This window comes from Parus major, chromosome 3 (assembly GCF_001522545.3).
Source record: "Parus major isolate Abel chromosome 3, Parus_major1.1, whole genome shotgun sequence".
NCBI lineage: Eukaryota > Metazoa > Chordata > Aves > Passeriformes > Paridae > Parus > Parus major.
Window position 1 is genome coordinate 96,788,776 of NC_031770.1, and position 23,618 is coordinate 96,812,393.

A 23,618-nucleotide genomic window follows, 5' to 3' on the forward strand; every position below is an offset into this window, starting at 1 on the left:
CATCTCCGTGGGTCCAGAGGAGGCCACAAATGTGATCGGGGGCTGGAGCACCACTCCCACAAAGGCAGACTGAGAGAGCTGGGGCTGTTCAGCCCAGAGAAGTGATTGCTTTGGGGAGACCTTAAAACAGCCTTCCAGTACCTGAAAGGGTCTTATAAACAAGAGGGAGAGTGACTTTTAGCGTGGGCAGATAGTGACAGTACAAGAAGAAATAGTTTTAAACTAAAAGAGGTAAGATTTAGATTAGATAATTGGAAGAAATTCCTTACTGAGAGGCTGTTGAGGCACTGAAACAGGGAAATTGAGGATGCCTCATCCCTGGATGTGTTCAAGTCCAGATTTAATGGGTCTCTGAGAAATCTGACCCAGTGGGCAGCATCCTAGCCCACAGCAGGGATGATCCTTAAGGTCTCTTCTAACCTAAGCCATTTTTTTGATTCTGTGATTTGTCCTAAATGTAAATGAAGTGCAGTCTTTTTAGACACTGTGGACAAAAATCTGGCAGAAATGCCACAGAAATGGGAAGTATGGTTCTGCACATTAACATCCTGCATGTGGCACACAGCTTCCTGCAGACCTTTAATTCTAATAAAGATGTGAGAAAGGAAATGTTTGCTTTGTCTGCCTTGTTTTGTTGTTCTCCGAGTCTGCATCACTAGCTTTGGGTTACAGAAAAACTTGAACTATGAATATATTCTACATGTGTGTGATTAATAATGCCTGATGTCAGCTTTTGCATATGTTATCAGCACCATTTCAAAGACAAACCTACACTTCTAAGAACCCAGCATCAAAACCCAGAAAGTCGGGCTTCATGTGCAAGTCTGTGTAAGGAGAAAGGGCAAGCAGAGTTTCTCAGGCAGGGTAATCCTTCACCTGGACAAGCTAAGGTTACACAATATTTAGGACAGGCATGTATTTGCACCCTGATCATTAATATGCAGTAGTGTCTTCTATATAAGAATTTCCTCTATTCAGGACTGAAAAATTGAATGCTTTATAATTTCTAAAATAATTGGAGCACCTACAAGTATGCATTTTCAGTCTGCATGTATGGCAAATCCAAAGGCTGCTGAAATACAAATAATATACCAAACAAAACAGCATCTATTTCTAAAATTTATAAATTTATAGAATGCATAAATGATACAATATATTAATAATATTAATAACCATTAAAACATTAAAACCATTAAACAGTGTGAATAAAATATATTTTTAGAAATTTTTCTTTCTATCACCTTGTAAATACAGACTGGATATAGGAACTACAGTACTAAGTATATTTTTATTTAGAGGACAGATTCATTGATAATTGCACTTGCTTAAAACAGAAAAGTAAGTAAAAGTGGTTTAAATCAAATTTACATTTTCAGATCTGGAAATTCAGCTTTATTTCTGACCTCACAAAGGCTTATCCATATATTTAGTTTTACACTTAAGAGTAACAATAATTAAACTAATGTACATGAAAATAAGCCTTTGCAGACCTGAAGTCTTGATGTAGCCTTTCCCATTCAGCCTGTTCAAACACCCACACAAGAAAGAAAAGATTAACTGAAAAGGTGCAATCATATCCATTGCTCAGAAACTCTGTGGTTTTTCATTTTACATTCTCTCAAAAGAATACTAGTTCTCATTAACAAATATTAATTGGATAGAGAAAAGGTTTTGTAAAAAATATTTCAGTGATCATTTATAAGTTGTTAATTTTGGGTTTGCCTCAGGTTTCTGTTTCTCATTTGCTGGCACCGTCTGTTTTCCCTCTGAAAATAATTGATATTTCAGTTGCATATATAAACAGACTTGGACTTTATTACTTACAGCCCTTGGTGTTTACTGGCAGTCATTTACAACAGGTTTTTTTCCAGGATGCCCATCACAGCAACAGCTGTTCATCCTCTATTTCAAAGAAATACCACACTGGGCACTGGATTTTCTGTTCTTAAATGTTATGATAACTTTATTGTTTTAGTGCTGATGATATATAAGCCTCTCCTTGGGCATCTAATGCTCCTGATGCAGTGCAGCAAATTTTGGTACACAATGGATTGGGGAACATGTTCTCCTGATGATGAAGATGCAACATGATAGCATCTCAAAATGTCCTGGTGTCAGAGAGCACTCTGAGGTACTTCATGCAGGACTGCAGTATGTTTGTTTCTTTACTAAGAATGCTGAATGACATGAGTAGCATTTTGCCTTATACAGAGAAGTACAGTAGCAACCACAAAACAGATAACCTGCACAGATTCCTGTGGTCAGAATAAAACCATATTCAGTATTTCTGTGAGACAAAAATCACTGTGCATTTTCAAGTACCAAAGCCACTGGGGCAATAAAAAGTATCTGTGCTCCTACACAAAAGTTGCTTTCAAACAGCACAGTGTTTCTTAATTAGTTGTAGAACAGTCTTGAGAACCTCTTCCTTGGAGGGGCTGGCATCAACCTCCTGGCATGCAGGATTCACCATCCTTCTGTATGACTCTTCAACTCTAAAACAAAACAAGAGAAATTAAACTTCAAAAAGCAGGGATATGAAATGAAATTGGACATCAGTCTCAGAATACAGTGCTCACTACAGAGACAGAGGATAGAAAATCTGAGGCTAAGAGTGAAATCTACTGCAAAGAGCAACAAACCATTAGTAACTATTACAATGTAAATCTCAAAGCACGTAGTTTCCTTGACATTGATTCCCAGAGCTCCAGCCTAATTAACATGGCATGGCATGAAGTATTTCTTTCTTTACAGCTAATCACTGGATACAGTCTGGTATAGCAGTAAAGTGGACAGTCTTCTTCTAGCACCTGAATTATTTTTTTTCAGTTTCTGCTAAGGCATCTCTGAACTATATGGCATTGCATTGTGCAGTTATATTCATTGACTGATCTCATCTTTGACTCACTGGATTACAGAGTTGACATATCATTCAACCCCTTCCTCTGATCAACTAACCAGATGGATATCAGGATAAAATTCAGGATGAAAATTTCCTCATTTAGGCTATAAGCATAATGCAGAACTCTCCCACATTTAGTCTTTGAGGGTGTGAATGAGGATGTGAATATTATTTTCTATGTTCCCATAGTGCCATTCAGGACAGAAGTCACAAGACAAATCAAGGAAGATTCTGGATGTTCTCATATTCAGATTGACATAGTTAAGGGGCAGAAATAACTAAAGGCTTTCTGACATGAATATCAAGTAACAGAATTAAAATGTAAAAGATTCCTAAATGGCAGTATGTTCCCTAGCTAACTCATCCCTCTGCAGGTCCCACTATATGAGCTGTGTCCACACAGTTTCTGTCAAAAGTAAGAAACCACAGAATCACAGAATGTTAAGGGGCTTGAATGGACTTTAAACATCATCTAGTCACAATCCTCTTACCATGGGCAGGGACACCTCCCACCATATCAGGTTGTTTAAGGCCTTATCCAACCTGACTTTGAATGCTGCCAGAGTTGGGGCAACCTGTCTCTGGGCAACCTGTTTCAGTATCTCACCATTCTCATAGTTAAAAATTTCTTCCTAATAGCTAGCCTAAACTTCCCCTCTTTCTATCTGTATCCATTACTCCTTGTTCTACCTCTATAGTTCCTGATGAAGAGTCCCTCTCTGGCTTTCCCTGTAGGCCCCTTCAGATACTGGAAGGTTCCTATGAGGAACCTGGAGGGGTGTCCACTTAACTTTCTCTTTTCCAGGCTGAACAGCCCCCCTTTCTCAGTCTGTCTTCCTAGAGGAGGTGCTCCAGTTCTCTTATCAACGTTGTGACCCTCCTCTGAGCTTTCTCCAACAATTCCATGTCCTTATGTTGGGGACACCAAAACTGAATTCAGCACTCCAGGTGGCATCTCATAAGAGCAGTGTATAGGAAGAGAATCCCCTCCTTCAACCTGCTGGCCATGGTGCTTTTGATGCAGCCCAGGGCACAGTTGGCATTCTGGGCTGTGAGTGCACATTGCCAGCTCATGATGAGTTTTTTATCAACCATCACCCTCAAGTCTTTCTCTGCAGAGCACTCTCAATCACTTCTCCATCCAACCTGTAGATGTGCTTGGGGTTGTCATGACCCGGGTGTAGGACACTGTACTTCCCTTTGTTGAATTTCATGAGGTTTGCACAGGTCCACCTCTCACACCTGTCCAGGTTCCTCTGAATGGCATCCCTTCCCTCCAGTATGTCCACTGCACCACACAGCAAATCTGCTGAGGGTGCACTCACTTCCACTGTCCATGTCACCAAAAAAATGCTGGATAATACCAGCCCCAGTAGCCACCCCAGGGGACACCACTTGTCACTGGTTCCCATGTGGGCAATAAGCTGACAACTCTTGTGTGCTGCCATCCAGCCAAGTCTTTGTTCACTTAATGGTCCATCGATCTAATCCATGTCCCCCAATCTGAAGATGAGGATGTCACATGGGACACTGTCAAACACTTTGCAGAAGTCCAGGCAGATGTCATCAGTTGTTCTTTCCCAACCACCAGTGTTGAATTTTCCAAAATCTCTCCTTTGCAGAGCCACTTTGGCTGTTGCCAGTGACCATTTTTAAGGTCTATCATCACCAGAAATGTAAAAGCCTAAAGGTAGATTTCAGCCTTGCTTGTAGATATGGCAACCAATATTCAGGTGTCTCAGCTGAGGTATCTACATGAACATTGGGTATTTGAGTTTCCACCTTAGACAAAGATGATCTAATCAATACGTTTGGCAAGCCTAGACAGCAATTCAGCACACCCTGAAGCAGGATACCTAGGGTGCCATTCAGTTGCTTAAGTAAATGTACCCAGTACTGCTTGAGATGCTCTGGAACATCTCATTTAGCTTCCAGCTCCTAGCCCAGAAAGTGTCCATGGGTCCTGAAGCAATGTCATGTCAAAAGGCTTTAGATACTCAAGTTTAGACCACAGAGCTCCAAACAAGTGGTATATTAATCACTTTAAAGTCTCCATTGAATGTCCTGGCTACCTGATACACTTTGCACAACAAAATACATCTACAAGAGGATGTTTAAATTTTATTCTCTTAGTCTGGAGCTCAATTCCAGAATTTCCTGGGGAAGTTGTGTGTTTCAACTTCTTGCCACCCAGTCCTGGAACTTTTAAGTCCATCTCCTTCATGACCTCACTAAGAAAGATGTTAAAATAAAAGCAGCAAAGCAGAATAGAAATATTTTAACTCAAAGGTCCTTTACAGGACAGTTAAATTATACATCTGCATCTTTCAAACACTTTCATTTAGAAGTGACAGAATTTACCCTCCCTGGAAGCCATGCATTCTTTCCAAAAAAACCAAAAACTGAGCAAAAGCTTAGACAAAGGAAATTCTTGTCCCAATAATGTGAGAGGCACATTTGTTATTGATCCCACAGGAGCCAAGGTTGCCTCCAGCCTCTTATTCCCCATTAAAGGGTACCTTTGGCGAAACAAGCTGTTAGTTTCCAACTCAGCTTCCTCCTTTGTTTTCTCCAGCCCACGATTCTGAAGTCTCCGGACTCGTTCTTCAGGGTCAACAGTCAGGAGAAGAACAAGGTCAGGTTTAAGCAGATCTTCGGGCCACTGATACACCTCATCTTGAGGTGGTGGAAGATCCTGGACTTTGCCACTTGTTTCAGTGGCAATTGTGTAGGCAGCTGTGCTGTGCCAGTATCTGCCAGGAAAATACAAAGAGAAATTTTAAAGAGAACATTAATTCTTCAGTAATATAGGAGGCAGTTGGCACTATTACAAGCCAATAATGATGAGATAGGTGACACCATGGCTTTGAAGGGAAATCCAAATAACAGTTCTGTGCTATCCATAATTTTTTATTAATGATAATACTCAGTGCACTGTTCAGAGTTAATGTGAACTATTAATTAAAACTATGTAACCACTGTTTCAGATACTACTATCAAAATAAAGTATCCTTATCTATTGAGACAGGTCAAAAAAGTTACAATATAGCTCAAAATCCTTTACTCTGAGTCCCCTTTTTTGTGGTTTCCATCCTACTTAATGCAATAGGTTTGGTAGAGAACACGCAGTCTTCACAAACTTGTGAATGAACCCAGCCATTACTAATGTTACTAATTTCATTTGCATTTAACATTCTCCCCACTACAAGGCACTGTGTTTGCTAGATCTCAGTGGATTTGGGGGTGGTTGAAAATAGCACTCACATGCAAACAACATATGAGTGTGTGTGTGTGGTAGCAGGAGGTTACACTACACCTACTGAAATAAGCCAGAGGGTTCAAAGTACATCTAGACTTTTTTATTAACAGTAATATTGTAGACTGTCTACAGTTAGGGAAAACCAGAAATAACACAAACCAACCAAAAAAGTGGGAAGCATATTTCTGGCTTCAAATTCACAAAGAGTAAGTCTACCTAAAACTCAGTCATTCCAATCCACCCATATCTCAGACACATCTCAGAGACAGCCATGACCAGCAGCCCACAGTCTCTTCTGGTTTGTCACAAAACACTGGTTTAGCTCAGGATGCACAATCTGTGCCTCCACTATTCCTAACTGAATATGTGACAATTTTCCTGTGTCCTAAATCTAGTTATGAGTATTACACTGATTGAAGGTCCCCATTTTACTGTTATCATAAGTGTTATCTTTAGAAGATATAATATTTATCTTTCTGCAGAGTGCTTCCAAAAAAACCCTAAACAAACTACAAAAAACCCCAAAACAAAACCTCTGAAGAAACACAATCACTGACTGCTTGTAACACTGAACAACTGTATGAGAGCACTGTATAAGAAGGCTTCTTAAATACACAAACCTGTCTATGATCACAGGTGCCTGAGTGGATGCTTTGGCTATCTCTGAAGCCAGAATGTAGTTGCCCGCAGCATAAAATGCTCTTTTAATGGGTGTTGGCTCATCATCAAATACAGTCCTCCACTGGCTGATGCAAGCTGGTGGGGACCGCAGCAGAACTCCATTCAGGGTGTCCTTAACAGCCTGGGTCACTGTGGTTTTGCCTACATTTCATTTACAGAAGGAAACATTCATTATATTGTTTACCAGACACACCTGAGTATTAAAAACTGAAAAACACTCCTGTCTGTTCATGAGGAGCACAGGCTCTGACATCTGAATAAGTAACCTGAGCATCTTGTCATAAGGTTTCCAGTGGAAAATGATTCTGAGTCTGGTTGCAGGAATTATTACTCCCCTTCCTGCTCTCTGGGCCTTCCAGCCCTTCCTTTAGCCAGCTTTCAAGTCTTCACTCCTTTAAATGCATTAGGTGCAAGGCAATTCCTCTACATATTCATGGCAATTTCCCTATATATTAGTTTTTAATTTCTCTATATATTCATTCATAATATTTTTCTAGGTTGCAATTCATGTGAATGTTGCCATGCTGGTCATCCAATTCCTTCTTTTTATGAGGATTTTCAGTTCTCTTTAAATGACAAGTTAGAAAACAAAGCTAGTCAGAGGCAAGTAATATTTCTCTCTTAGACAAACTGCTGGCAATTTTCCAGACTACCATTATTTTAGTTCACTTATTTGAAAACTCTCCAGTAAAAGTGTGTTTCATCATCTGCAAAATAAATTTAATTTTCACTACTCTACTCTGTATTCTTTCATTTGCATAGGTAAGGAATTAAACCACTGAATGTAAATTAGCATACACTAATCTTTTACAAGAGAAGACAGACTGGCTTTTGTAATTATTAATTTCTTATCTGTCACAGGTTTCTGAGATTTTTTTTATATTATTTTAAAGTCTTATGCCTAATATAAAACATAGCAGATGCTCCTTTCAACAATTTCTCGTTTGTGGTTCTTCAACCACACGTTGCTCTTACCCGTGGCATCCAGACCCTCAAAAACTATGACGGGAAAACCTCCTTTTTTTTGGTGCCCTGGACATTTCTCCAGCAGGTCGAGTACTGCTTCAGCCTCTGGGATCCGTTCTGCACACTGCAAGGAGAGACATGGTATCACAGAATGTGTTGGGTCGGAAGGGACCTTTAAAGACCATCCAGTCTGACCCCAATTCAGTGCACTGGACCATCCTAAACTAGATCAGGTCTCTTAGAGCCCTGTCCAGCCTGACCTGGAATGCTTCAAGAGATGGGACATCCATCGCCTCTCTGGGCAGCTTACGCCGGTGTGTCACCACCCTCATCGTAAAAATCTTCCTCCTTACATCTGGTCAGAATCTGCCCTCCCTTCGTTAGCCCCTCGTCCCCGCCGCACGGTGCTGAGGAGCCAGCCGTGGGCTCTGCTCCCGCGGCGCTCACCTGGCGCAGCCGCTGCCGGAGGGCGCTGCCGGAGGGCGGCAGGGCTCGGACCACGGGCCGGGAGCGCGGTGACCCCGGGGCGCAGTGCCGCAGCATCGCCGGGCCCGGAGCCGGAGCTGGGAGCAGAGAGCCCGGAGCTGGGAGCCGGGAGCAGAGAGCCCGGAGCCGGAGCCGGGAGCCGGGAGCAGAGAGCCCGGAGCCGGGAGCCGGGAGCCGGGAGCAGAAAGCCGGGAGCCGGGAGCAGAAAGCCGGGCTAGATGCAGAGCGAAGTGGCGCCGGCGGAGGAGGAGCCAGCGGGAAACGAAACTAGCCCGGCCGGCCGGGAAAGCGCCGGTCTGCGGGGACCGGCCCCGAGCAAGGAACAGCTCCTCGGAACGCCCTTCTGCCCTCCCCGCCCCGCGCCGGTGGCACCGGGCTGGAGGGGCTCGGTCCCGCGGGGAGCGGCCCTGTGCGCTGTTTCATACCTGAGAACTCCGGCACCATTCCACATCACTCAAACACATGGCTGTGGCATCTGGTATGGATACCAGAAGACACATGGTAAAACATGTTTTTTTATACAGGAAGTCAATAGATAGTTTTAAGATTATAATAATATGCATTGAATAGGAGCTCTTCTCAGGCAATATTTTCCATGGCAAAATGACATGCTGTACATATGCCTGGCTTATCCATGGTCCCTTCTAGTCCTTGTGGTCCTCCAGCCTTCACAGTCACCAAATTAGGAATGTTATACAGTACATCCTCGTCTGCCTCTTTCAGCACCTGTTGTGGACCCTTGCTCATGATGTTGACTAAACCTCTTTTTGACTCTGTGATACAATCTACCTCCACAAACCCCTGTGGTCTCCAATTCCAGAAATGCTATTGCTGCATAAAAATTTTATGAGTTTTAAACTCACGCCCTAGCTACAAAAAAAAGTGTCCTTTCTAATAATATTACTGATTTTGGTGAATAATAATTCAAAATTCAGTTTATTTATTACCTACTCAGATTTCCCCTTCCACCTTTTTCATGTCAGAAATTACGGCCTCCATTCCTTGGTAAGGCAATTGCTTCATCCCCTTGATTGTTTAGAAACAAGGATAACTTCTTTAACTGTGAGGTCCTGCCAAGATGTGGATACCTGAACTGGACCACTAGTCAGGGTTTGGTCACACTTACAAAAGTTTCAGAGACCAGCAGAGTAATGAAATCTACCTTGTTTCTGGGTGATACTAAGCTTTATGTCGACTTTTTTTTCTCTGCTGCCTCCCACAGATCCATTGATTTCAGAGGAGAAGCAACAGTGACCCAAGCACAAGTGCCACTGCTGAGCTCAGCATCAGGTACACAAGATTTCAATGACTCTTTTGTATCTGCACTGCCTCACCTTTATCTATACTGAAACCTATCTGCACTTTTCTGTTCATTTGTTTGCTTGAGGTCCAATTGACTTGCAGCCAAGTTTCATTTCAGAAGCATTTGTAAAGCTGGCCATTTCCCTCACTGAGCTCTCAGCTTGTTTCTCTTGTTTTTTGTGAGGTTTTTTGTTGTTGTTTATTTGTTTTGTTCTTTTTTGTTTGTCTTTTGTTGTTGGTTTTTTGTTTTGTTTTATTTTCTTCTCCAATGCTACTGTTGCCTTTCTCTGCTGAACAAATAGAAAGCACTTACTTTCACTTTCTTTTTTCCCTTTTCCTGTCTCACTGCCTTGATATAACTTCATTGCAACCATTCCTGAGCCAAGCTGGTGATGATTACTTCATTTATAATGTGCTTATGAGATCACTCATAACAGGCCAATTATGCCTGTTCTGCCAAATTACTTAAAAGTACCCTCTTGCAGATTGCAAGTAAAAATATAGGAAAATATAGGAAAAGACAATTGTCTTTTTTGCCCTTTGGTTGTATTTATAATCAGTGGAGACAGTATGACTCAGTTTTGAAATTAACCTATGTTAAGCATTTTTCAGCCTCTTTACAAGGACCTTTATAATTTTGTCCTCTGAATAATATGAAGCAATGTTGAAGAACAAATGTGCTAATTATGTACAAAACACTGTTCAGGAGCATTTTCGCATCTTTGAGTGTCCACTGTGTTACATAGGGATGAGATACAGACACAACAAGAGGCCATATAAATATAAAAAATTTTGATCCACACAAAGTGTAAAAAGAACAAAAAAAAAAAACCAGGAATTGATTAGCCTGTAACTTAAAAATATATCTAAGTGTACAGTCCAGTAAACAGCTGATGCATAGGCAGAGAAACACTTAAGTCAAAGGCCCATAAAATGTATAGATATATAGAATACATGCAAATAAAACTGCTCTTTTGATGCAGAATACACTTTAAAGAATATCAGTAAAGGGCCCTCCAGTAAAGAAAAAGATTCATGGATAAGACCATAAGAACACAGAAGTCAGTATAGTGTCAGGCCAAGAGAGATTCCTCTTCTGCCCATGACAGTGGCCACTGCTGGATGTTTGGGGAAGGCTACAGAAAGGACACAGATTCTTCTCTCAACATAGGTTTGTCAAGAAAGGATCTGATGATCCTTGAGGTCCCTCTCAACGTGGTATTCTATCATTCTACAATTCTGTGATCTTTTCCTAGATCATAGAATCCATATTTTCAAATACTTCCTATATGGGAAATCACATATACACTATTAAGGGCCCATGGTGGACTTCTTTCAAATGTGCTTAATCTGTATCTATATCTATATTTATATTGTGTGTTTCATAGGTCTTTCATAACTTAACTGCATGTGGGTTTAAGCTTTTTGCTTGGTAATTTCCCCTCCAATTACTGTATCCCAAGGAGAGCTGATTCGCTCTAAGTACAGGGTCCTTGACAGATTTGCATTTACAGTGCTGCAGATGGAATGAGAAAGAGAGAATTTTCAGCTGAGACTAGAACAAGAAGTAATACATTTATCAAATGCTAAAATTGCCTCTGCCATTGCATGATTTCCATGATTTGCATGATTTGCATGATTTGCATGATTGTCTGTGGACCCTTTCTGGTCCTTCCTGGTGATGTGATATGACTTCTGCTTTAAACTTTTTTATGTTACTGGTTTGTATCAGAAGTTTGGTTTGCCTAGCAAGATACTGATTAACTGGAACTGCCAAATATCTACTCTGGAGAAAGCAATATACTTATTTAAACTATAAAATTACAAAAATTAGATAAATGTTATTTAGTTGTTTTAACTAGCAACTAGGCACAAGAGCATTATCTATGTTTATCCATTTGGATTCTTCCTTGCTAGTTGTGTACTTATTTATTATCTAGTGCACCATTATTAACATTATTCAATAATTTTTGAAAAATTATATTAATCTTTGAAAGGCTTTTAGATACAAATTTGGAGAACAGAAACATTATTACTGGGAGTCTGTGTCACTGTAAGATGGCTTCTGTAGAAAATTAGAGGAAGGAGTCATACCTCTTACAATTTTCAAAGAACATTTATGCTTGCTTTTCTGAGATTCTTCCAGAAAGAATCAGGACAGAAAATTTTATTACAGTTCTTTCTTGCAATATTTCATGTAGATTCAAAGCATGTGTATAAAAATGCACATTTGTGTTTTCTTGAAGGCCTCACCACAGAGCCTGTGTGCTAAGACAGTCTGGGATGTAAAACATGAATGTTTTTCTTGATGCTGCTAAGACTTGTACATGCGGAGGGGGCACATCCTGGGCTGGGTTTACTTTGTGAGGCTTTACACTAATGCAGATAGTGACATCATACTTCCTTCAGGCAAAAAAGTAAAAAGAACTATAATTGCCATTTTCTAAGAAAGCACTGATAGAATTACAAAGAACAGGAAGCTTTGGGTGCAAAGTTTCTTCATGTTTTGTTCCTTGAAACAGGCGTCTGTGATTTGAAAGTAAAATAGTCCAAAAATGCTAATGTTTTAGTTTTCTGATTCATTGAGAAGTGTTTTTCTGACATGTTTTTGGAATGTTTAGGTATCAGATGTAAATCTTGTGTTGAGAGAAATTGATAATCATCAAGGATTCTTTACTGACTTTGGAAATTAAGTATTTTGAACCTAATTTTTCTAACCAGCTGAGGTACTAGGCAACAAGCTCAGGGCTAGTAACAAGCCTTCCATCCCAAAGAAGAGAGAAAGGCTGTAGTCCCTACACCTGCATTGGCTTAACTTGACGTGAACAATGGATATGAAAGAGAAAAGAAAGGAATTTGAATTGGGGCCTGTTCTGGTTTTACGTTGATTAACATTTAGGGAAAAAGAGAAGATAAGAAATGGAATAGGGCTCCTACCATGCAACAGAAGGGATGTATGGAGTGAGGAGATAACAGGGCATGTCAGAATCCTCCAAATTAATTGAAATATTGAAGCTACCAATTAGCAGCTCCAATATCAGATTTCAGTTTAAATTTGCATTGTCTTGTCCACTCCCTTTCAAATTATATTTTCAAGTTTGTGATCGACAGACTCTTTATTTATTAGAATACTTTGCTTTTATCCTTAAGCTTGTGTCTTACATAAACCTTAAGGAACTGGAAGGGCATATGGTTAACTCCTGCTGGAATAATCTCTGCTGACAGCCTCTGAGACCATTTGGAAAGCGTCAGAAGTGAGATGTTTCGTACCATGCTGCATTACTGGAGCCGGACACAGCAGGAAGTCTCCTATCCTGCCCTACTGGTATGAACCTGCTCCAGCGAGGAACAGCTGATAGAGACAACAATAAAAACTTCACACAATAAAAACTCCTCTATTTTTTGCTGATCCAGACATTCTTCAGCCAGTAGATCACCTCTAAGGTGAAACTGAAGGAAGGATGACAGGAATTTGATGATAGCCAGTGACTAATTAATACTTCTTTGCAAGCAAGTTCTGTTTCCCATGAAAATTGCACAGGGTGAAGATAGTTCTACCCCTTTTCTGGAAGGGAAAAAAAAAAGAGAAATAAAAAGAAGAGAACATAAGGGCAAGAGTGCTTGGCTACATCAGCAGTAGCCAATGCTCAGTGGTCAATGGAAGTGAGGGAAGCTCCGTTTTAGGCCATTGACAGCATGCAGTTGGAAGGTGTTAATATTTGAGTATGATTCCGAACCTTGGAAGCAGTGACAACATAAAATGGCCCTCGCAAGAGTGAGGACAGCCTGACTGAAGACACAGTGAGGCTGAAAATTCCTGACAAACCTGTTGGTGTGTCTGGACACAGTGGAATGCTGAAGATGGCAACTGATGTTATGATGGAGGGGCTCCTTCTCCAGCAATACCTGTTGTACCACCAAGGAATTGAGGAATATGGAAACTGGCAGCTTGGTCCTGTTCTCTCCTGGTGTTACCATGAGTGGGCAGCCACCAAAGTCTCACCTCAGGCTGCCAACTGTTCCTGCTGTTAAGGCTAACCATGTGCTCAACTTGCTGCAGTAGCTTTGCTTGAGGTGCATTATTGGAGACCAAGAATTGAAGAACCTGCAATTATTTTCTTTTCATGTATCTGAAGTCATCAGGTTCCCTTACTTCAGTTGCTCTTCTGTGCAAAACTGTGTAAACTTAGAGGAACTCTTGAATGCATGACAAAGGTGCAGTGCAGTTATAAAAAATCAGTTTTCCCTCTGCTTCACGAGTTTCACAAGACCCAAAGTCCGTGAGACCTCACACACTAGAAGGGGTCCTAGGTGCTAGACCTGCTCAAACGCAGAGGTGCTCAAATCCCCTCCCAGCCCCGGGCAGCCGGCGGGTTCTGCGGTGGCCGTGGCCGAGAGGCGGCTCTGGGGCATGGGGACACTGGGGTCACGATGGGGCGGGAGGGAGCAGGAAAACCCCGCTGCCGCCACTCGGTGCCAAGTTTCGCTTCTGGGAGAAGGGAAAACGAAACCGAGCGGTTCCTCGAGGTCCGGCACGGCGGGGAGGGACGGGCGGGGAGGGGACGGGAGGCGGTCACGGCGCATTTAAGTTCGGAGCACCGGACACCTCTCTGCAGCCTGCGAGCCGAGCCGAGCCGAGCCGGATTGAACTGAACCACACCAGCAGAACCGACCCCAGCCGAACCAAGTCCAGTCGAACCGTGCCCAGGCGGGTCCAAAACCGCAGCGCATCCCGCAGGGTCCGAGCCGAGCCGAGCCGAGCTGAGCCGAGCCGAGCCGAGCCGAGCCGAGCCGAGCCGAGCCGAGCCGAGCCGAGCCGAGCCGAGCCGAGCCATGCAACTGGCCCTGCTGGCCCGGTTGCTGTCCGTCGGGCGGGCGGTGCTGGCGGCGCTGCGAGGGCGCCTGGGAGCGCTGTGCTGGAGCCTGGCTCCCCTGTCCCTGTCCCTGCCGCTGTCCCTGTCCCTGTCCCTGCCCGGCTGGCGGGACTCGGCCCCCCGGTCGCAGCGGGAGCAGGAATGGGACGACGCGCCCCCGACGCCCACCAGCGTCAATTACCACTTCACCCGGCAGTGCAACTACAAGTGCGGCTTCTGCTTCCACACGGCCAAGACCTCCTTCGTGCTGCCCCTGGAGGAGGCCAAGCGGGGGCTAGCGATGCTCAAGGAAGCAGGTGAGTCCAGCGGAGGTAGGGCCGGAGGGAACCGGGGAAGGGGGACCCCGCTAGACTAAGCGCCGTCGAAAAAGCTATCCTGGGTATGAAAGTATAGAGTTCAGCCTAGCTGGGGACCACGAGCCAGCAGACTATTGCCTCTGAAGAATCACCTATCTATATGAAGCCGTGGGAAAGTTTCGTTTGAGTTGAAACTTTTTCCTAAGATACCCCTCTGTTATTGTGTTAAATAAGTTACGTGTCAGTTATGGACTGGGTAACGTTGTTCCCTATATGGTCAGGCTACTAGAATGTTCGTTCCCTAAGGTTATATATCATTGTGCCTTCCTTTGTTCTTGTCTGTGGTTGGTCACCCCCACGGAGCTCTCCCTGGTTACTGTTGTTTGGCTTTGGGGCATTGTACCTATTTTCTTTTATTCCTTATTAAGGTTTTATTTTCCTTGTGCCAAACATTGTTCCAACTCCTATTTATTTTTCTGCCACCCTCTGCCCTGAAATCAGGAGATTAAAGGTTTATCACAGCCACCTTCACTGTGACACCCGGGAATGTCCCTTGTCCCACTGCCATGGGACACTGATAGCATTGAGCAGGAGGAGCAGGCAGTGGGCAGCAGAGGTTCATAGCATCCTTCTTTGGTCCTTCACTAGGAATGGAGAAAATCAATTTCTCAGGAGGAGAACCATTTCTTCAGGACAGAGGCGAATTTGTGGGGAAACTGGTCCAGTTTTGCAAGCAGGAGTTGAAGCTCCCAAGTGTCAGCATCGTTAGCAATGGCAGTCTGATCAGAAAGCTGTGGTTCGAGAAGTACGGTAAGGAGGGACCACTGGGCACAGCTGCACTGGCAGGGCTGGGGAGCCAACATGGGGCAGCCTCACCCATGGGTGGGCTTGGGGGCGAGTGGGAGATGGTTTCATAGTGGTTCTCTTATAAAATGCAAACCAAATATAAATATCAGTGAAACAGTGTTGATTATCTGTTGTGAACATAGGCATTATACAAAAAAAGCTCTTTGGTATAATGGTGTAATAAAGCAATAGTTCCACCTGTCTCCATAATGCTGGGGACAAACACACACAAGCTATGTGTTTTGATGCTGCTGTTGATGTGGCTTTTGTGGCTGATCAGATGACTCCACAGAACTGCATTTACATGACATTTTGTGACAGATGACAAGGAAGTGAGAGTGAGCAGCTTTTAGTTGATGGACTGGATATTAATTTTTAAAACTTGTTTTTAGGTGAATATTTAGATATTCTGGCAATTTCATGTGATAGTTTTGATGAGGATGTCAACATTTTAATTGGCCGTCGTCAAGGGAAGAAGAACCATGTGGAAAATCTGCATAAACTGAGACAGTGGTGCCGAGAGTATGCTGTTGCTTTTAAAATAAATTCAGTCATCAACAGATTTAATGTTGAGGAAGATATGAATGAGCAGATCAAGGCACTCAACCCTGTGCGCTGGAAGGTAAGAAAGTAGTATATACCACATGTTTCTTGATCAAAGAAAAGTAAAAATAAAGTCCTGGAGTTGTCTGAACCTCTATTGACCTGAGTCTTATCTCCAGCTCCAGTGTTAGGAGCCTTCTTGTCAATGTTGCATGCTGCTGAGATAGGTTCTATATCATTTTGCACTTAAATGGAGTCCAGTAGGTCAAGAATCTTTTTTTTTCATTGTGTTATGTACAGAAAATTATTATTTCAGTGTGTATAGATCTAGGTTGTTTTAGTATATTAAAATTAACACAGAAAGTTAATTTTTAAAACACTTTAACATGTGAAAATATGTTATGGTATAGAGAAAATTAGGAAAAATTACTGAACACTGATATATTGAAATCATTATTGTTAGCAAGATATAAGTGTATATTAATTTTCTCTTATAGAGTATTAGAGGTTAGTGTATACATATCATGATCTTTTTACTAGAAATAAATTTGAAAATGGGTAGAGATAATGTGCCAGAATATAGGAATTATTTCTCATAATTTGCCTCATGGATATTGTTATACACATAGAATTATTAAAAAAAAAAACAACAACAAACTGCCAAAAAATCTGTAAGTAAAATCTCAGATAGTAAGGAAAATCATAGTTTATAACATTTAGAATGCTAATATTAATTTACAAAAACTAAATCTGCACCCTGCCCTTTGTGGAGTATACAGTTATCACAAGATGTGTCATTTTGGCTCCATTGTCAGAAAAATTAAAGACATTGCTACTGAGACTGAAGTCTCTTATTCTTCAAGGCGAGTGAGAACATAAAGTGTTAACCAGGTGCTTCCTTTGTTCAGGTATTCCAGTGCCTGCTTATTGAAGGAGAGAACAGTGGTGAGGATGCTCTAAGGGAAGCAGAAAAATTTGTTATCAGTGATGAAGACTTTGATCGATTCCTGGATCGCCACAAAGATGTCTCCTGTTTGGTACCTGAATCTAATCAGAAGGTAAAAATTAAACTGTCTCTTTGTAACTTTATTTTTAAATAATGCTAGAATATTTGAAAGAAACAAGAAACTTTCATGGTGATTAATATTTTCCCTATTAATAGTGGCTTAGAAGAGGTGCAGTACAACTTTATCAGCAACTGGTTTTGTTATGGTGGAAGCCAAGATTTTAATTTACTTTAAGGCTTTTCTTTAAGGCTTTTCATTGACAACAAAGCAATAAATTTTTCATATTAGCAGAAGAGTTAAAACTCATTGTTCCCAGTCCTGTGGACTCCAGTGGGAGTACTCTTGCTGACTTGGACACAAGATCCTGAAAAGGTTCAAAGTTAATGTGAACACACTTTATAGTCTAAGTATAGTTTTCTAATAGAGATTGACTGTGATGTCACATTATGCCAGTATTATCAACCTACATGAATAAGACAGCATCCCAAGCAGCCTTATATTGGCCAACTAATACTATTTCTGGGCAATTCCTCTCACAATAAAGTTACATTTTTAACATTTTCTGTCTGAACTCCTTTGGATTGCAAGCTCAGGCTCTTTATTTGGGAGAAGATTCCTTGTGCTACTGCAGAGCATACCAATTAACTTGATCAGCTGCCATCCAGCTTACATTAACCACACTAAAGGACTTTGCTGCCTAAGGGTGGAGCTCAGGCCGTTTTGTAAATGCCTACAGACCCTAAGCATGGAATGGGGAGAGTTAGAAGGCTCACCAATAGGGAAGTTTCTGAACTAAGTGAAGAAACAGCAGATTGAACCAAGTTCAGGAATGCCTTAAATCTCCTATCTTGTGCTCCTTTTCCTCTCCACAGATAAAGACTCCATTTACAGTTCACTTCTTAATGTATGTAGAGGCCAAGTGAGCCGACTGGGTTGTCTTTCCTATGTAAGACATAAAAGTGGGGCTGTGCAGTTAGCATTTAAGGCATTTGGTGGGAGGGAGCACTCATCAGACAAAGGGTTAAGAGGAGAACCCAGAACTGTTTCTACATTTATTTTTTTGGCTTCCCATGGTAGGTTTGGTTGCAGAAGGCTGTTTCTGATTTCTGTTAAACCTTTGTGAAAGGCAGACACCTGTTCTACACAGCAGCAAGCTCCAGCTTACCAGAGAATTACCCAGAGAATACACAGAGAATTTTAAGGAGAGTTTAGGGCATGCCCATTTGGCTAAGCAAACCTGTCTTATTTCAGCTGTTGGCATATTTCTCTGTGCAGACCTGAGGTTTTTTTTTACCTTTGAGCTGGGAGAACACCTTTGTTTGGTGGGGTAATAATTAAACAGCCCAGTTTAAATATCCATGTCATTGGTTTGGAAAATGGCATAATCATTCCAGCATGCAAAACTCTAAGTTCTTCTGGTGTAGAAGTCAATAGAAAGCTTTGATATTATTTAAAATACTTTTTTTCAGATGGGGACTCACATTTCAATTAGACATTGGAATGGTCATATTCCAGGAATGACTGGTTTATTAATACATAAAGTTATTTTAGTAGTTCTGTCATTTATTTCTATAAATTTCATCCAAGATCACTGAAATACTGGTGATACAGCAACTGTTTCAAAGATTTGTATTAGACTTTGAATGAATAGTTGTTTTTGTCCCTTATTTTTTAGTAGAATGGAATTTTGATTTGTACATTAATTTAGTTTTTTCTTTTGATCTATTACAGATGAGGGATTCATACCTCATTCTGGATGAATATGTAAGTGTTTTTTGATACATAGTATTTGTATGCTAATATATGTATGTATACAACAGTGATAAGCAGTTAAATTTACTTTGCATTCCATAAAATAATTTTACCATGTAGTACAAGGAACAGATGTGATTCCCAGCAGACATATTGTGAACTATTATATAGTATGACCTAAGGAGAAGTTGCCATCAGCTTGCATGCATAATCCTTTCAGCACAAGTCTTAAAGTGTAGATGTCTAGTTTTGCAGGACATCCTTGCTTCGTTTTTTTCTTTAATATAAAAATACAGAACTTGTCCTGAAAGTTAAGCTTCAGAGTGCCCACTTAGAGACCATGGCTGAAGAGCCAACGTTCAATCTTCAATTATGATCTTGCTTTGTTCCTGCTAAGATATGTCACGTGTCTAACCATGAGTTTCTGAGCCTTCTAAGGACTAGAGTGAGCCTCTTCATGCACTTACATAGGCTTTTGTGGAATTGCAGTGCAACTTGCTTAAGTCTGTAGAAAAATTAAGTTTTTGCAAATTGGCTTTCTTATAATCTTATCTATCTTACATTCCAGATGCGTTTTCTAAACTGTAGAAATGGACGGAAAGAACCTTCCAAATCAATCCTGGACGTTGGTGTAGAAGCAGCCATAAAATTCAGTGGATTTGATGAGAAGATGTTCCTAAAAAGAGGAGGAAAGTATGTATGGAGTAAAGCTGATATGAAACTGGACTGGTGACTCAATATACTGAGTTAGGGCAGTGCATCCTGTAAAATTAGGTGTTATATTTATAGGTGAGTGTATACTTGTATCCAAAGCTTTTAATTACACTTGGTATTTTACACAGACTGGTGTTCAGTATAACTCTATGTGTTATGAACATATGAATATAAATATGAATATGTGTTTTTGACATGTGAACATATGAATATGTTACGTGTTTTTTTTAAGTGCAGGTTACATTGTCTATTATTTTCTTGAGCATGACCAAATACTTTCAGAGCTTTCACATGAACAGATCTCTGAAATAAACTTTCTAGTCTATGGCACCAAGAACTTTAAGGAAAATTATTTTTATAAAATACTACATGAGTGTGCATGCCAGATAACAAACCAAAAAACACCCTAATCTCTAATTCTTCCTAAACAGCTGTAATGATGGAGAAGTCAAAATTCTTAGTAGGGAATGCATTCTGCTGATTCTCAGGAAAAGATGGATTGCAGTTCCTGGGTAGATCACTGGAGGGCCAGCTGGCAGGCCTCTGGAACCACTCTGCTTTTTTCAGGAGTAATAGAAGGTCAGAATCTAGGAATCATTAAATAAAATAATAATATATTTAAAAAGAAATCAAGGTGAAAAAATCGGCAATTTTTATTCTTTAAGACTGAATTGTAACAGCATCTTCTCCCTCTCCTCTGCATACACACATATTTGCAAAAATGTTGGGAGATGTAATTTTCTGTGAAAACGTATTTTTAATCATGAAAAAATATTGTATTTGTTCATCCTAAAACCTAGAGATACATTTTAGCTAATGATAAACAACATCATTTTGCACACTGGCAATGTCCTTAGTTCTAACAAATATTTACAGTGAAACATTGTTTTCACTTTATTACTATATCCATTTCCTTTCAGCTGCAAATATTGATTTACTGTTTTAAACTATTTTTGAATTGTGGGCATTCAGTTTGATGAAGATTCCTTCTCATACTAATTATTACTATGTAGAACAACCTAACATGTATCTTCTGTTGCACAGTAGCTTTTTATTTTGCTAAGCCATGGCACTACAAACAACAAAGTTCATATATGAAGCAACCTTGTTTTAAATGTTGCTTGTGTCAGTAACTAATTAGCTTGCTGGTTACAAACCTGCAGACATTAAATGGAACAAATTTGGTTTTGTGAGAGCTACCTTTGATTTTAAGAGCATCAATATAAAATAGAAAAAAAAATAAAAATCCCCAAAACCTGAAAAATAATCTAATGTGCTGCCCTCATTTTCGGTTTTCTGGCAATTGTTATGGCTTATAATTCCAGGTTTTCAAATTTATTTCAAATTTAGCTAATCCCATCCTCCCCCTGTCTGAAGGGCATGGGGATAGGCATTGCACAGAGCAGAAGTGAGATGGCACTACTCATTCATCCTGTCCACTGAACTCAATGTCTGGACTGTCTCACACATTTAAATATTTGCAGCTGCTGGGAGCCAGCATGCACTAAATGTACCACACAGAGAAAATGACACCTTCTTTCATTTTTTTGAAAATGCTAGTTGATTTTTTTAAGAAGTTTTTGAAATAAATGTTTTGTATTCACCTAATGCATCTTCCAAGTTGAAGGGGGAAAATGCTTAAGTTGGAGCTGTTACTTCTGTGTAAAGGAAAGCGCTCCTCTGAATACAATGTGAGAATGTTTCCATTTTTAATTCCCTCGGTTTCTATCTTTGCTATCCTAACTGTAAATATACTCAGTTGTGCTCTTTTGTCCCTCTGTATTTTGCATTTTGCAATCACAACATTTCCTAGACACTGACATTTCAGTATTTTTTTTCTTGTATTAACACTAAGTGACATTTAAAATGTGGCCCCCACACAGTAACCCCACTGTCTTTTGGCAGCTATTTCACTGACCTTGGCTGGACTTCTCCTTGGCTCTATGGGCAATGCAAATTTATGTAACTGGGGTTTGACTTCCCCTGCTCAAATATTAAATCTAGTCTCTTCCTCAGTACCTACACCACACTGATAGAAAAGAAGCATTTTTCTTTGCTGCTGGCTCAGTCCCAGCATGGGGAAAGATATAGTGCATCAATGTACCAAAAAATCTACCACCCTGCAGCTTCTGCAGAAAATGCCAGCTGTAGCACAGCACACAGATATGAGGTACACAAACTCCCGTTCAGATCCAGAAATCCTGCCATTCTTTGCTTTGCATTTTACCCTGTAAATGGCTATTCTTTTGCTTCCTCTGTGCCTACAGAGGAAGCTGCAAGAGAAACAAGGAGCTGAAAATGTCAAAATCCAGTAAATAATGCACAGACATTTAGGATGGCTTTTGTAAGGAGGTTCTATGTTCTTACTTTCTTAAAATGTTAGGGATTTCATATCACCTTGTTATACATACATAATTAACATAATGTTAACATACATAATTTGTAAAAAGTTTCTGCTCTGTGTGATACTCTTTTTCAATGGAAAAATTAGTTGTATACATTGGAAATGGACAATCTCACATTCACAGTTTGAGAGTCATTTAAGTTAATGAAGAGCTATTGGCATTTTTATGTGCAAAATTTATCATTGTGTAAAACAGAAAAAAATTGAGTACAGTTGCTTAAAACTAGTTAACTAGTTAACTTAAAAAAAATAAAAAATTATAAGCACAGTTCATATTGGACCAAAAATGGCCTTTAGGTTTTCATTATATGGTAGAGGCTACCCTTCAGTGTGGCACTAGAAAAATAAACTGATTTCAATAGGATTACTCCCAGGTTTAGTGATCACAGGTATGCTGTGATCCTGAAAAGTTAGGATTAGATTTAAGTTTTATAAGCACAGATATGCTTAATTGTATCTTTGTGTATCATATCATAGTATTGCAGCTCAGTGCTTGCTAAAGATGCTGGACTGGGAAGGAACTGACACTGCATTCTACTAACATTTTACAATTGTTTCTATTTGGAAAAAAAATTAGAGAATGAGTGTTTGGGAAGATAACTTCTGATAAAATTGTGACTATACCTTGGGTAATGAATAAAATTGTCACTTAAGATGCACTTTAGGATGCCCTCTTTTTCAGCATGAAGGATGCTGATATATTTGAATGTTACAAATAATGAATTTTGGAGTCATAGTGTAATATAATTAATGCTAAGTATTTCTTGAGTATGTTGCACCTTTCAATAAATGTTTCTATTTTCCTAAATTCGTCTGTACTTTTTTGTTTTGTTTTGTTTTTTGGCTTTTTTTTTTCCTGTAATATAAGCCATACTAGCAGAATGTGTGGCTGCATTCACAAGAGATGTGTAGTTCTGGATACGTTTAGTCTGTATTTAGCGGGGGGGCTGCTTGCACGGTGCCAAGGGCAGCATCTAGGCCGAAATGGAGAACAATGGTGGTGATTCTCCTCGTGATGAAAGGCACTTGTTACAAGCCTGAGTGGACTGGCCTGTGCCGGGAGAAGACAGTTCAAATACCTTGTGCTGTTCAGATGACAGCCGACACGAAAGGCACAGCTATCCATAAATATCCGAGGACAAAAATAAGATTATCTTCTGTTATGGTAAATAAGAGAGAAAAAGCAGTCTATTTAGAAGACTGAACACAAGCAGCTTCTCAAGCTCATCTTCCATCTTCAGGCTCGGTGTAAACTCTCCTACTAGACAACCTCCCATTGAGCTTTTCACAGTATTTGGCTGAGTGTGAGAGGATGCTTCGCTTTTTACCCCCCTTTGCCATTCCCCCCGCACACTGCGGTGGTGCGAGGGTGCCCAGAGCCGCAGTGAGACGCCGTGTGTCCCGTGCCTGCCGCGCTGTGTGTGTGGCCCCGGGGTGGCTACAGGGCTGTGTGTGTGGCCCCGGGACGGCTGCGGGGCTGTGTCACTCCCCGGGACGGCTGCAGGGCTGTGTGTGTGGCTCTGGGGCGGCTGCAGGGCTGTGTGTGTGGCCCCGGGACGGCTGCAGGGCTGTGTCACTCCCCGGGG

The 23,618-nt window shown here is 40.9% G+C and overlaps 2 protein-coding genes and 1 long non-coding RNA gene across 3 annotated transcripts; 2 read left to right on the forward strand and 1 right to left on the reverse strand.

Annotated features, from left to right (window-relative positions):
* Window positions 1-1,269: 1,269 nt before the first annotated feature.
* On the reverse strand, window positions 1,270-8,502 carry CMPK2 (cytidine/uridine monophosphate kinase 2). Its single transcript, XM_015623381.2, has 5 exons — window positions 8,256-8,502; window positions 7,818-7,932; window positions 6,782-6,983; window positions 5,422-5,655; window positions 1,270-2,495 (listed from the first exon to the last, which is right to left on the reverse strand). The coding sequence occupies exons 1-5, from the start codon at window positions 8,349-8,351 to the stop codon at window positions 2,375-2,377; spliced, it is 768 nt and encodes a 255-aa protein (XP_015478867.1). The 5' UTR covers window positions 8,352-8,502; the 3' UTR covers window positions 1,270-2,374.
* Window positions 8,503-8,607: 105 nt separating this feature from the next.
* LOC117244090 lies at window positions 8,608-13,005 on the forward strand. Its single transcript, XR_004496518.1, has 3 exons — window positions 8,608-8,795; window positions 9,517-9,584; window positions 12,747-13,005. It is a non-coding gene; the product is annotated as an uncharacterized LOC117244090 (long non-coding RNA).
* A 1,192-nt stretch (window positions 13,006-14,197) lies between these two features.
* RSAD2 (radical S-adenosyl methionine domain containing 2) lies at window positions 14,198-22,840 on the forward strand. Its single transcript, XM_015623394.3, has 6 exons — window positions 14,198-14,766; window positions 15,415-15,576; window positions 16,005-16,234; window positions 17,064-17,213; window positions 18,894-18,926; window positions 19,483-22,840. The coding sequence occupies exons 1-6, from the start codon at window positions 14,430-14,432 to the stop codon at window positions 19,645-19,647; spliced, it is 1,077 nt and encodes a 358-aa protein (XP_015478880.1). The 5' UTR covers window positions 14,198-14,429; the 3' UTR covers window positions 19,648-22,840.
* The last annotated feature ends 778 nt before the right edge of the window (window positions 22,841-23,618 follow it).